Raw genomic sequence first — 15,551 nt, 5'->3', positions numbered from 1 at the left:
GAAGAAACCTGAGTTCCCTATGATCAATGCCAGAGCCCCGCCAGCAGGCAAGGGGATCCCAAGGCAGTTGCTGGGCATGGAGGCCAGAGGGACATAGGCTATCAAGGAGACAAAACTGAACCTCACATCACCCTACTTGGCCCAGAGATGGCTGGTAGTCAACGACGGGTAAGACTCCACAGGGTGGGGCAACCTAAGACAGGCACAGTCGGGGGCCAGTAGGAGAGAACTTGGGGTTCAACAGAGGTGGGGCACAGATCCTCACCCTCCCCAATGGTTCAGGGGCTTGAACACTCGCCCCTTCTGAGGAAGGTCTCCTGTCCCCATGGCTGCTTCCCGCTTCCCACGCCCAGCTCAGATTGGGACCCAGGTAAAGACAGAGACTGCCTGACAGCAGCTGCCCTCTCACTGCAACAGGACTTGTTTCCCATTTCTACCTTGTACCACAGGGAAAGGGGCAGCTGAAGGAAAGGGCTGTGTCAGGATGCTGCATTCTTCCCTTTCTTCTCCCTCTTTTTTCTAGACACTTCCATGCCTTGTAGTTCTTTTGCTTTCTCTTCTTTTTCTACTACCCTCCATTTTTCATATCAGCTGGATCCAGAGGGCACAGCTTACTCCTCCTCGGACATCGACACCACCATCAACCACGGCCCTGATGGACCCTTTGATGCAGCCCTTCAACTTGCTGACGCTTCGGGAAGCCTGTCGCCAGTGACGCCGCCCGCTAGCCAGACCAACAAAGACAACCAAACCAACAACTTGAGGACAGCTGAAATCCCTTGACTGAAGAGGCTGGCAACCTTCTACAGGAATGGGGCTCCTTCTGCGCTCCATCCACTATGTTTATAGCTATGCTCTCTATCATTGCTTGCCACTCTTCTTCCGAGACTTAAATGGCCCAATCTGAGAGGTGGCCACTGATTTGCATGCGCTATCATTTAAAAAATAAAAAAGGGGGAATTTGCCGGAAGCCGGTCCATCCTTGCTGCTTGACACAGTCGCTGCAGGAAAGAAACATCTGCACAGCATATGTTTCAAGGGACCTGGCGTATATAGCATACTGTTCTTAATATGTTTGCTCCCCTTAGCGCTGTGTGTTTTAACCAAGGTCACCTCTCCAAGAAAGGTTGTTTCCCCAGGTAGGCATTTTTCCCTGAAGTCAGGGAGGGGATGCCTCTCCTAGAAAGGTTGTTTCCCCAGGTAGGAATTTTTCCCTGAAGTCAGGGAGGGGATGAAACTCCTTAACTAAGTGCCAGGCGGGTAGTTAATCACTTTAACTACAAACAATCATGCTTAAGCTACATAATCTTTACTCCCTGGAATGGAGATAAGAAACGCCCTAACCTTTGTAATAGAAATTGACAGGATTAAAATCAACTGGTATAAATACGGATGTAAGAAAACAATAAACAGCAGAACTTCGCTGGAGATCCAGAGCAGAACTTCGCTGGAGATCCAGACCAGAACTTGGCTGGAGATCCCGGCTGGAGATGCTGGCTAGGCTGCTGATCAACTGAACACTGTCTCCGTGTCCTTCCTTCCTCGCCGACTCCGTCTACGCCTTTGGGAACCCCTGGACCTGCTGGGGTTGGACCCCGGCAATACTGGATAGTCTGACCTGGCCTAGTCCTAAACCCATTAATAGATTTAAAATGCTAGTTTCTCCATGACACATACACATAATACAAACCATTAAAACAGAAAATGTCTGAGCCACAAATACTGTCATTTCCCAGAGTCCGGGTAGTTCACGTCCTGTATCTGGGAGACACGATTAGAGGAAGAAGAACCTGGAGAGGCGGCTGAGGCTGGGCCGGGCTCCAGTTCTACTGCAGTACAAGTGCTCAAGACAGAACCTGGCTTGGAGGCTCACCTAAAGCACTGTAGCCGAAGTCCGTGGGCAAACCGGCCTGCCTGGTACTCTTCTCCATCCATCACTGAAGGGACCGTCTCGGTGTCCTCTACAATGACTGCCATTTCACTGTCTCGCTTTCCCAACATGCTTCGGTCATTGATGTTGGCAGAGCCTGTAGGACAAACAGTGACACCTAACAATCTTCTCTTCGAGGCAGACACTGTCAGCTGCCCTCCCACTCGATTCTACCTTGCTAACAAAACCCTAATTGTGTTCAGGTTAGCAAGAGCTGCTGTGCTTTAGGGATGCGGGCCTTTCCCTAACCCAGGGGTGCATCTGGATCAGTCTAAGCCAGCTGTTATAATTTCATTATTTTGGCCAGTGTTGGACTTAGATTGGGCCCTTGACATGATTCTAGGCCAGCGGTTCTCAACCTGTGGGTCGCGACTCCTTTGGGGGTGGAACGACCCTTTCACAGGGGTCGCCTAAGACCATCGGAAAACACATATATAATTACATATTGTTTTTGTGATTAATCACTATGCTTTAATTATGTTCAATTTGTAACAATGAAATTGGGGGTCACCACAACATGAGGAACTGTATTAAAGGGTTGTGGCATTAAGAAGGTTGAGAACCAGTGTTCTAGGCTGTGTGACATGAGGAAAAGTCTGCTAGGGGCTTCTACAAAGATTTTTTTTCCCTTTTCATAAACTGGGACAAGAACAGAATGCTGCTGCTTCCAGCCTTTAGCTATTTTCACTGAGCAGGTGGATGAGGATGTGATTCATAGGCTGCTGCAGTCGTTTTGTAACCATGAGGAGACAGACAAGCTGGAGATGGCAGGGCAGAAAGAAGTAAGACCCTGGGTCTCTAAGTCACTGAATTAGCCAGCACTTGAACGTTCTCACCTTCTGTTATGTAACAATACGTTTTCCTTATTGTTTCACATGCTTCTAGCTGGATTTTCTATTTTGTGTCTCAAAGGATTCTAACTGGTATAATCATTAAGCATACAAAGAATACAAGATATGCTTATCAGTTCAACTCAGTTGGTTTTGAGACTTACTCAGCCTCTGTAGACTTTAACTTATGTTCATAGAATTATGAGCGTTAAAACCCCAGGGTACCTTCACAAGCAAGAGTCCACTCTCAATACAGATTATTGTCAGTGGCTCTGGGTTTTCCATTCTCTGGCCTCGCTTGTGTGGCATGCCAACAGCTTCTGTATCAACTTTCTTCCAGCCTATTTTTAAATCCAAATGAGCTAAGAATGTTGACTCCCATGTAAAGGGCAATTATTTTAATAGTTCAACCTGTGCTTGCTGCGTTCCTCAGCCTTGCATTCAGAAACCCCATCACGTTTTCTGTGTTAATCACTGCAGATTCATTCTTTGAATGCTTGAGGTGTCCTAGAAACTACAGAAGGGCCTGACTGGTTCTTTCTTCTTCTCGCTCCTCTTGCCCTAATTACATACTCCACTGCCTCTGGGGGAGTGGGGCACTGGGGCACGGGCTCGCCCCTGTGATGGGGACACTCAGGGTATAAGGTGACAGCAGCCTGGCCCGAGCCCACCTGGAGGGATGTGGTACATGAGAAAAATCGGGCCCATCTTGAGGAGACATCACTACCATTTGCACAAAGTTGTCATGTAGTTAATATGCAAATCTATGATAACTATGGATGCGAATGGGGCCCCACAGTGACCCTGGGTGACAGAGAAAGGATGGAGCACCTCACCAGACATTTGGGAGCACTACCAGAATGCTGTAAGGTGACAAGACAACCTTTGAAACACTTTGTTTTGTTAGCAACCAGTAGTCCTTTATACATACACTTTTTGATTACACTAGAAAATGTACAGCTATGTCTTTGGATTGGACAGTTGGCACAGCCATAGTGTGGGCCAAGTCATTTAGTCTTTCTCAGCTTTGCCTTTTATACATTGAGATCGTAATGTCATTGTAAGAATTAAGTAAGGTCATGTGAAAGCACTTGTTAATCTATAAGTGGCCCTACAAGTGTTAATTATTATTGGCATCATTATCAAATTCTTTTTAATGCTTTATAATGTCTCCTCTCTGGGTTAATCACCCCTCACCCTGGTGTGTGAACTGTAGCGTGAAGAGGAACCAAGTTCCCACAGTGCTGCTTTGGGATTTCACTACCCCTGGCCTCCAGCAGAGGCCACTCTCGGGCTGCAGGCTGCTGGATTGGGTGGTCATCACTGCTCTCCACTGGCAGGAACACTGGGGATGGGAAGCCTCCTACACACAGACACACACACACACACACACACACACACACACACACACACACACACTTTCACGCCAGTCCCCCAGTCTGCCTCCCACCAAGGTGGGCCCTATTCCCAAAGAGAGAAACACATTCCTGGCATTCTGAGCTGGAATTCTTAGAGAGAGGAGTGGTTTTTCTATATCCAGGGCTGATTTGGAGTTACCCAGGGCACTGACTCTCAACCACACTGAGTAAGTGTTGGCTACTATTTAATAGAAATATGAAAAGGGGCTGAGACTATTTTAGATGAATGTAATGAATGAGATACTGAAAAAAGAGATGTTTGTTGATGTAAATGCTACCTCTATTCTTGTTAAACGGTGCCACATTCTGAAAAGCAAATTCAGAACAGCCGATATAACATCATTCTACTTTATAACATGGGAAAGAAGAGAGGGCGAGGCTCTAGAAAGTTACGAGTTGAACTGTTAGGTAGGGGGAGTGCTTCTGGCTAAGAAAGGGAGGACAAAAAGGGAAATCCTGACCTTTTATTCCATACATGACCTTAGAGTTTGCATTGTTTACAACAAATACGAGTTGTGGTCACGTAGTACTTTTTTGCAGTAATTACAATCTCTTATTTTCATTAGGATATTGGCTTGATATTTAAAATCACTTAATTTTTAAAAAATGGTATTTTCTAAGTCTCATAATATTAGGGAACTTTTTAAAACATGTAAAAAACAACAAAATTCAAAGGAGTATATGAAAAAAATATCTTTGGAGTGCTAAATCATCACTGAATTTAACACCCAGGCTGAAAAACAGAACCTTACCACATCCTGGAAGCCCTCAGGTGTCTCCCATGGATGCCCTTCCCTCTCTGAGAGGGCAACTTTCTAGAGAATTTGCTGCTCATGAAGTTCTGCATGCTTTTAGTTTATATAAAGGGAATCCTACGTAATCTTTTGAGATTTGCATCTTTTGTTCAATAGTATGTCTTTGGGATTTATCTGTGCATAATTGTAATCATGATTTTCCTTGAATGAACACACCAGGACTGATTCATTCTATGTTGATGGACGTTCGGGCTGTGTCTGAGTTTTGCTGTGATGCACAGTTATGCTCTAACACAGTGTGTGTATGTCTCCTGGTGCACACACACGAGTGTTTACCTGGGCTCTGTCCTCAGGACTGGAGACCTGGTGCTCCACAGCCTTGCCAATACTGGATTGCATGGCTTTCTAATTTTGGCTAATTGGTATTTTTAAAACCCGTTCTTTGTCTATTACATTAATGATGATGGATATCTTTTGTATATTTATGGGTGGCATATATGTCCTCTTTGGTGCTTTTCTACTACAGTTCCTTTGCCCATTTTACCTTGGATGTTGTCTTTTCTGACTGATTTATAGGAGTTCTTTATTGGTTTGGATTATTAAGTGTGCTGCAAATATCTATTTTCAGTTTGTAGTTTATCTTTTTATTCTCTTTATAGGGTCTTTAAACAAATACAGTTTCTAAATTTTAAGGTAGCTGGATTTATCCATCTTTTCCTTTGTGCATTTTTTCATATTTTGTTTCAGAAATTGTGAATCCTCCGGTGGTAGGCAGAATAATGGCCCTGAGGGATTTGTTTAATGTAAAAGCCTGTGGATTTGTTGTGTTACATGGCAAAGGGGAATTAAGATTGCTAATCAACTGACCCTAAAATAGGGAGACTACCTTGCATTAGCTGGGTGAGCCTACTTTAATCACCAGGGTCCTTAAAGCAAAGGGGGTTCAGAGAGAGATTACAGCAGAATGGGTTGAAAGTTTTGGGAACTTTCAGAGAGATGGAACATAGCTGCCTTCAGAGATGGAGAAAGGGGGTCAGGAATGTGGGCCGCCTCTGGAAGCTGGAAAAGAAAACGACTTCCCTCAGAGCCTCCAGGAAGGAAGACGGCCCTGCCAACACCCTGATGGCAGCCCCATGAGACCCATGTCGGGCTCCTAACCTATAGGACAATAAGTGTGTCCTGTTTGCAGCCACTAAGTATGTGGCCATGTGTTACTGCCACAAAAGACAAGGAATTCACCAACGGTACCCTATTTTAGCTTATTAAAGGACAACTGATTCTTCCATTGAACCCACATCAGCTCTTCTGTCCTTCCACCACTTGTGTTCCCTGTGTTCAGAAGCTCTTCGCTTGGACTGTACATGAGCATCGCCTAGGCAGCGTTTAAAAATACTGGTGCCCAAAACAAAAACACCTTGATGTCTGGGCTCCACACCAGACCAAATAATCACAATTTCTGCAACTAGAAACCAGCCATTAGTATTTTGCAATGCCATCCCATCCCTTCATCTATCCCTTTTTTTTTTTTTTGGAGGGGTGGGGGGAAGAGGTTGGTGAATCTAGTTTAAAGTAACTTGCATACTTGAATAAACTTCCCCCTAAATGATATGTTTTCTTAAAGCTCCCCAGGCAATTCTAATGCAGCCAGGGTTGAGACCCACCAGACTAGATCCAGTGTAATCTCCCTTTACTGGGGCAGCCCTTCAACTCCAGCCACTCACCTACCCACCCTGACCTTCCTGTTCGGGTTCTGCACTACCCACGTGGATGCTCTGGTGTCAGGTGGAAAGAATACCCGCCACCCCTCCAGCCCAGGAGGGCTGCAGGGCAGCGGCAACATCTGATTCCTGCTTTATGTCTCCTTACTCTGCTCTGCAGTGGATCAGTGAACACTAAAACACCATTTCACTTCATCAGCCGGGTAGAGTTAAATTATACGCAAGAACAGCCTTGTGTTTAGGAAAGCAAATAAATGTTAACTTGGCTCAGTGACAATATTGAGATGGACTAGAAAACTGGATTTGGACACAGGCTTCATAACCAGCAGGTCACCCAGGCCAACAGGTAATGAAAGCTACCAGTCTACACACAAGAGACCTTCAATGGGAGAAAGCAAGAATTTCCTCATGAGGAAAAAGCGAGGGTGAACAATCACTCGTTTTTCTTAGGTCAGTTATCCAATAATTCTGGCATATGTTTCCCATGTTAGAAAATTTAATCATGGATCACTTCAACTTCTTTTAAGCTTTTAGATACTTGCTTAATCCTGTTCAATATTCTTCACATAACTTCTCAAACGCCTCTCCGGGAACTTCCAATGTTGTTCTCTGTGTTATGAACTTAAACAGGCCGATGTGTGTGAGAGCAGCAACAACAACAATGTTGCTTAGTCTTAGAGTCTCCACTGAGATAAAAGGAACAGAAGCACCTTTGGAATTTTCCAGGGGAATCTGTGGTGCCCTTGAGGAAGGAGAGACAGAAACCCAGTCCCTGAAGACTAACGTAAGACCCCTTCACACTCCTAAGGCCACATCTTCTGTTTCTACAGAGTGGACAGGAATTATGGGCAACATTGATCTGTTACTATTGGCCTGAATAAACTGTAGCCTTTGGGGGGTTCAGAGACCTTTCTAGAAAGTAAGTCAATTAAAAAAACTCAACCAACCTAGTGAACTGATGGCTCTGCTACTGAAAACTGCTCTTGCATGGATCCTTTACGTAAAACAAAGCAGGCTGCAAGCCCACATGACCTTTGCAGGTAAAATATTTACAGCTGTCATTTTTTACTCCCAGAGTTCTGAAGTCTTTCTAAAGACATCCAGTGAACTTTATTTCACTTTGTTTGTTTTTCCATTTCAGCAAACATCAGTATTTCCCCTTCCTACTGCCACTGTCGAATTTAATATAAATATATTCTGAAATGGCTTCTGAAGAGCAAGGCCAGGGTAGCTGTGGGAAATAAAAGAAACCCTGTTATGGGGGAAATGGGGGAGGAAATAAATCCCTACAGTGCTCTGGTCCCTATAGAGCAAGGGATCAGCGACACAAAACATTTTTCCTAAATGTCCTGTATACGTATAAAAAGTGTGTGTGTGTGTGTGTGTGTGTGTACCTGTGTGCACGCACATGTGAGACCACACTGTGTTCTATACATTTTTTAACTTCAGAAATATTTTTCTTTCTTTTCAAATCATGTTCCAGGTAAGACAGTCTCATTACTACTAGATAAGAGATTCCCCCCTGCTTTTTACAGTGGAGGATAAACATATTTATTGCCAAAACATTTCAAAACACTCCAAAACATTTAGCTTCTTAAAGAATAGGGAAGTATCTGACAATAGCTGAAAAGCTACACTCCATTTAAAACAGATGAGCAGAATCCCCAACAGTGGGACACACTGTATCTCTAAGTAACACCTCCCACCCTTGTCAACTCACTTACCTGGGTGATTATTAATACTGTTCTCATCCTGCCCTTTCCATGTATGTGTAACATATTTGAAGCAAAACAATTCAAGAATGGGAAAATAAAGCTTTCCATGTGTATGAAACAACAAAGCTGAACACCCATCCCTCTGGGCAGGTTGATCTAATCTGGGTAGAATATACAACCAGTAACTGTCCCCGAATCTGCTGGTGGGGAGAGGACCTCTGGAGAATTCTGTTGTGTATCCTTGACAAGAAAAGACTGGGGTGCATCATATCAATTCTTCCCAATTTCCCCTAACCACCTTACACCAGCAAAGCTGGTCCCCTCTGCATCCTGGTTAATGACACCCACAACAGACTCTAGGGGAAAAACAGAACGTGCAGAGGCAACAATATTTTCATATCCTTCCGATTCTGACTCTTGCTCAACTTCAGAGCTGTGAAAACGGTTAGGTGGGTGTGGTGCAAACACATACAAATTACCGTCAGGTACTCATTTCCTCCCCATTTCTCCCCCGTCCATTCCCAAAATGTAGGTACTTGGATTCAATAAAAATAAGGGGACAGTAAAGAATGAAAGAGAGCAGGCCAATTATTGCACTGCTGGGCCAAACTGCTGCCCTTGGATACTGTAATTTGCACAATGGCCAGTTAATTGCTCTGCGCCTGTGTTTCTTCATGGATAAAAACAGGGATTAGAAAGGTTGTATGCTAAAAAGACTGCTCCAGAAATGTTTTAGATAGTATGTTACTGTCTCTCTCAACTGCAAAGGAAGCTTGGGAGGAATAGAAAGAGAGGTTTTTGCATGATATAAGTCAACTAGCAAGAAACACAATTAAGGACTTGTATGCATGCATATTAGCATAACCAATGGACACAGACAGTGGGGCAGTGGGGGCTGCCTGAGGTGGGAATGTCTGGGGTGGGGCAGTCAACTGGGGAAAAAGGAGGCATATGTAAAACTTTAGATGATAAAAAAATTATAAAAAAAGAAACAATTAGAGACCATCTACTTACCAATAATAACAGTGTTGTCATCAGCAATTAGCAACTTGCTGTGGACATAGATGAGCTCAGTGACTAGGTTTCCTTCAAGCTCTGCATGTGTTCTAAGACCACAGAATGATATGTAATTTATCCACTGATTGCCAACTGTAGGTTTAAAAAGAAATTACTACAATTAATATAGCCAAGCTCAATAAAGGCACATTATATTTTATCAAAGCAAATATACTCCTTAAATAGACTGTTAAGAATAGATGGTGTAATGTGTGTGTGAATGTGCGCGTGTAATTTCAGAACTCGCTCAGGATCTATTTTTGCTATCTGGAGAATTTTGCACTGTTGACTTGGTGCATATAGATTAAAAATCATACTGAAGTGCTTTCTGTATCTTCCCTTTGCAGAGGCAATCCAAAAATATATTTAAGTATGAACATTTTATTTTCATGATTTGGTGAATAACTACTTAGTATTGATCATTAAAACTGAGCCAGAGTGGATAACCCAAGACTCCGGTGTGACATTTGCATCTACCTTGGTAGACACCTGCTACTGTTTAAATCAGATGCAAGATGAGTGCCCAAACTACCTGATGTATGCATAGTTTGTAGCATATTCAGCACAAAGAAGAAGTTAAATTTTACAGAATTTGGGAAAATAAAAATGTTGGCAATTAAATAACACTCCTCCTTCTAAATTATTACAATTAGGACATGAAAGGAATCCTGGCTACATTGGGAGACTTTCCTTCAGAGCAAGCAGAGCCAGGTTTGTACTTTAATACATTGCCCTCTCATCATGTGAGGGCCACTCATGTGATATGAAATGCATTCCATACCAAGCTAGCCCATAACCACTGTTCTGACCTGAGTGGCAGCCACAAGATTGTATGAACCCTCTCCCACAGAGCAGTTGTCTTAGATGAGCGAAGTCTGATGCGATAATAAATAAAGCGGAACCAAGCCATCACAAATTCTAATAGAAAGAGAATGTAAATCTTTTTTTTCTTTTATAAGAATCTAAAGCACTTTAATAGAACCAATGGAGCTCACATTCCACTTCCTGAAGTTTCCACATATTACTAATGTTTTCTATTTTACTGCTGATGCTACTCAGTGTTTCTATTACATGTGAGTGTCCTGGAAGAAGTTCTTTCACAGGTTGTATACAGATTCCTTCGCTTGCAGATAACCCTCCCCCCACCTATATGGGTGATGGTGCAGCTGTGTTTGCCAGGAATTGATGTGCTGGTGTTCCAGTACATAGTGTGTGGGAGATTCATTTCCAAGCAGTTTCACGTGAAGGAGATTTTTGCAAATAATTTTTCCGCTGTTGGTTACTGTCCTATTGGAAAGATGTTCTGTACAAAGCACGGCCTCCTCCTTGAGCCAGAGAGAGGAGCATTTCCTCTCTGAAGCCCTTCAGGCCCATAAAATTCCTGGAAAATCTTCCCAATATAACGCCAAATATATTCTTTTACAAACATCTATTTAGTCCTCCATTTTGCCTAATGTTGCAGAGGTATGACACAGCTTTGTATCCCTAATCCTTGCATAGTACTAACGAAGTTGAATAAACGGGTGAGGAGATGAATGGGTAAACAGGTGGCAGCTAGTATCTCATCTTTTGGTTTCTCTGTATCACCTACTTTTCTGCAGTTGGCTCATGATCTAGAATCTAAAATTATAAGACATAAAGCAGCTTTTTAAAAGAATCATGGAGCAAATCCTATGCTAAAATAAACATTTTTGCAGTAAGTTCCCATAAAATATCCACATTGAGCAATAAAGTAGACCAGTGCTTCTCAGTGTGTAGAAAGACCACCTCTGGGGGATCCAGTAAAAGCAGAATCCTGGGACCCTCCCCAGAGGTTCTGATTCAATAGAAATCTATAATTCAAGTGTCCTAGGGGATCTCATTCCTTGCAGGACACTGACATAGAGCCTTGTCCTTTATAGATTGAAGATTAGTGTACACACTCAGAAAACAATACAGTATGACCATGGGAGATGCATTCTAGGGATGTGAGTCTGCTCAGTATGAGGAAGCCTATTAGTATAATACACAATATTGATCAATCTAGGGAGAAGAATCTATGATTATCTCAACAGATGCTGAAAAATTTTTTGACACAATTCAGCACCCACTTTTTTCATTAATGAAGAACCATGAAAAAAATAGGAAATACCGAATATTTTATTAACATACTTCAAAATATATAACATGAATTATATATGTATATTATATAAGTACATCTATGTATGTGTGTATATTTTACCTTGGAGGTATTAGCCAATGCATTTAAACAAAAGAAATCACATAAGAAGTAAAACCACCTCCCATTTATAGATAATATAATTGTATTTTTGGAGAATCAATGATAAAACTATCTCAAACAATAAAAGAATATGCATGCTAGAATATAAATTAACATGTAGCTCCACACGCACAAACAATAACCAGTCAGAGGATATAATCATAGATAAAACCTCACAACAAAGGGATAGAACACTTAAAGATAAACTTAGCAATAAATGTGTAAAATTTTTATGAAGAAAAAATTTAAACACTATTGAAAGACAATAGTCTACTTTTGAACAAATGAAAAGACATCCCTTGTTCTGGGATAAGTCAACTCAATATTTAAAAAGTGCTAACTATATATTTATAAATTTAATGTAATTTCAGTAGAGATAATAAAATTTTATGGAGCTAGAAAACCTGATAAGATAGTTTATATGGAAAAAAATAAACATTCAAGGATGGTTATTAATAAAACTAGAAAAGAAAAGCTATGACAGAGCAGTAATCCTATTTGATATTAACACATCTACCAAGTCTATACAATTAACACAATTCAGAACTGGCCCATAAATAGACAGCTGAACCTGAGAATGGAATAGGAAGTCCAGAAATAGATCCAAGTACATATGGAAGTTTTGCATATGTACATAAAGACTGCATCTCAAATGACTAGGAAATAATCTATATATATAAAAGCCTAAGCAACCATCTGACTGCCTGACTGTCTGACCCTCGGACTGGTAGCTATGACGTGCACTGACCACCATGGGGCAGACACTCAACACAGGAGCAGAAACCATAGGCATGAAAACATGGAACAGACTGATGAGTCTCAGAGGGAAGGGGGGTAGGGGAAGGATGGGAAGAGATTAAATAAAGATCTTATATGCATACTAGAGGCCCAGTGCATGGATTCGTGCACTGGTGGGGTCCCTCGGCTTAGCTTGTGGGGATCGGCTGAAACCGGATCTCCAACATCCCCTGAGGGGTCCTGGATTGCAAGAAGGTGCAGGCCAGGCTGAAGGACCCTGCCAGTGCACGAATAAAGGACTAGTTTTTACATAAAGGACGAGGACTTTTAAATAAAGGGTGCTAGTATGATTGCATCTGTATTTGAAAAAGATAATAATTATATTTTTACCTCACACCAATCACAAAAATAAACTCCAAATTGATCAGAGATAGAAATGAAAGCATATGGAACTATCTGGATGTTTTTGAAAATAAAATTTTCCATACAAGAAGAAAACAGAGTGAATTCCTGTATAACCTGAGTATAGGGAAGGCCTGCAACTGTCCAGAGGCAATAAAATATAAGATTGATAACGCTGACTCAATTTAAAAAAATACCAAAACACTACATTTTCATGATACAAAACACCACAAGCAAAATCAACGGACAAAATGACAAAGTGGGGAAAAGTGTCACAGATGAAGAGTGGAGAGCCTAACATGAAAATAACTTAATAACTGAAGGAGTAAGATCAAAATCTTGATAGAAAAATGGGAAAAAGACGTGAATAGACAATTCACACATGTGAAAATATACACTGGAAAAGATTTCACCCTCCCTTATAATAATAGAAATGAAAATTGATACTACACTGAGAAACTATTTCTTACCTATATGACTGGCAAGAAAAAGTGGGATAAAACATTCTGTTGGTGAGACTGTTGAAGCAGGCTCTCTCATTCATTGGTGGTGAGAATGCAAACGGGCACAAACTGTTTGGAGGGAAATTTGGCAATATCTAACAAAATTACCTATTGACCCAGAAATGTCACTCTAGAAAGTTATCCTAAATTCCAACAAGGTTATTCATTGCATAATTGTAATAAAAAACCACTGAAAACAATCAAACTGGCCACACATAGGAAGGTGATTGTATTAACTGTGGAAGACCATGCTAAGGTTAAAAGCATGAAGATGTCGATGACTATGGAGTGACTTTCAGGATATATTGTTAAATGAAAAAGCAAAGTACATAAGAGAATAGGAGGTATGTAATTCTTATGAAATAGATTGGGAGAATAAGAAAGTATACATGTATCTCTCCATTTGTGCACAAAGAAACAAAGCAAGAATAATCTAGGAATTGAAAAAATTGGTTACCCATAAAGGGTGGGTGGCAATAGGATGAAAAAGGTGGTTGGAGAAGAAAAAGAAAGTATAGGGAAGTGACACATCTAAGTTTTCTTTTTTAAATTTATGACTGTTTGAAGTATATTGCACACACTCAAAAAAGATACAGAACAAAACCTTAAAATGGAATACAAACCAAAGCAAACAAACCAACTGTATTTCAAATTAATAACATAATCCAAGCAAATTTTGAACACTAACTTTTGAGTATACGTATATCCTTAGGCTAAAGACAAAAAAACTATAAACAAAACATTAAATTCTAGTGAGTAGATGTATTTCTCATACTAGCATGGGCTAGCAATTTAGAAACTATTTTCTGTGCATTCTGGGGCTGAGGAAATGGGTACATATACTGTAGGTAATAGGAGCCAGGCTTCTCACTATAAAAGAAAGGAATCCTTTGCTAGGGGATTAGAATTGGAGGTATCAGTATGGAGATGTGGAGATAGATAGATAGATAGATCATTGATAGATCATTGATAGATGATAGATGATTGACAGAATACAAAGGGCCTAAAGCAGTAATAACCCAGTAGCAATGATCATATCTAGCACCCAGATTTTAGTTTCTAAATTCTATTTTCCACTGAAAGAACCCAGGTTCCTTGGAGAAATGACTGATTACAGGACTAGTTCTAGGAGTGCCAGTAAAAACAAACAAACAAACAAAACAAAACAAAGGCTGAAGGTGACCTGTCAAAAGCCCCTTAAAGGCCAAACATGTGATCTGAGCATCAAAAATTATGATCCGTTGAATAAAGTAAGAATCCATAAATTCATACCAATATAAATATAAGAATGAATACATAAATGTCAAAGAAGGGAAAGCTCTCATTTTAGTAGAATTGTAACTAAGAAATTTAGAAAAAAGTAATAAATATAGAAGACATAAAGGAATTTGAAATTAGCATTTAGCAACTATCATAGTAATAATAATTGAATCATAATAGTAATAATTGATTCAGAAAAGACTCAATGCATGCTAAAACATTATTGAATGTCTGATGAAAAGCAAGATATCTACATAGTTTCAGAGTATTTTCCCACAAAATACTTATTAGTTACAAAGGGAAATACAGTGATTTTATGTGGAGAAACCTGGCAGATACCACCTTCACTCAGTGGTCAAAGTTAATACTACTGGTAATGGGGCAAAGCAATATCGTGTTCCTCCTGGTAACGCCCGCGGGGAACAACATCACTTCTGCAATATCCCTGCTGAAAAGGCATAACCTGAATCTAATCATGAGGAAACAATAAATATACCCCCATTGGAGGCTACTCTACAAATTAACTAGTCTATATCCTTTAAAACTATCAGGAGACATACATACTACTATTTGTAATACTTTAAACAACAAAATAAAATTAAAAAAACAAAACAAACTATCGAGATCATAAAAGTCTCCCACCTTCCAAAAAGAAAAAGAAAAAAAGATTGAGGGATTATTTCAGGTTAAAGAAAAATAAAAATACATGGCAACCAAATGCAACACATGATTGTTGATTGAATCCTGGGTCAGAATAAAGCATCCCCACCCCCCTTTTGCTGTAAAGGACATCAGTAAGACAGCTGGCAGAATTTCAGTAATGCCTACAGTAAGATAATAGTATGACATCAATGTTAATTTCATTGGTTTTGATAATTGACTTATAGCTGCTTTAAAAATGTCCTGCTTTTTTGTTGTTTGTTTGTGTGTGTTTTTTTCAGAAACACACACTTATGTATTTAGGGG

At 40.7% G+C, this 15,551-nt stretch overlaps 1 protein-coding gene across 9 annotated transcripts in view; it reads right to left on the bottom strand.

Moving 5' to 3' along the window:
- Positions 1 to 15,551, bottom strand: part of PLD1 (phospholipase D1) — a 198,297-nt gene that overhangs the window by 15,703 nt on the left and 167,043 nt on the right. For 8 of the 9 annotated variants that reach the window (XM_036348126.1, XM_036348127.1, XM_036348129.1 and 5 more), the window contains 2 exons: positions 9,381 to 9,515; positions 1,874 to 2,027 (listed from right to left, as the gene is read on the bottom strand). In XM_036348126.1, the coding sequence (XP_036204019.1) occupies positions 1,874 to 2,027; positions 9,381 to 9,515 (289 nt within the window). The remainder of the gene's footprint in view (positions 1 to 1,873; positions 2,028 to 9,380; positions 9,516 to 15,551) is intronic. The other variant, XR_004973898.1, reaches the window with a different exon arrangement.

This window comes from Myotis myotis, unplaced genomic scaffold (assembly GCF_014108235.1).
Source record: "Myotis myotis isolate mMyoMyo1 unplaced genomic scaffold, mMyoMyo1.p scaffold_m19_p_2, whole genome shotgun sequence".
NCBI lineage: Eukaryota > Metazoa > Chordata > Mammalia > Chiroptera > Vespertilionidae > Myotis > Myotis myotis.
The sequence above is the reverse complement of the archived record's forward strand: the minus strand, read 5'-3'. Positions and strand labels throughout refer to the sequence as shown.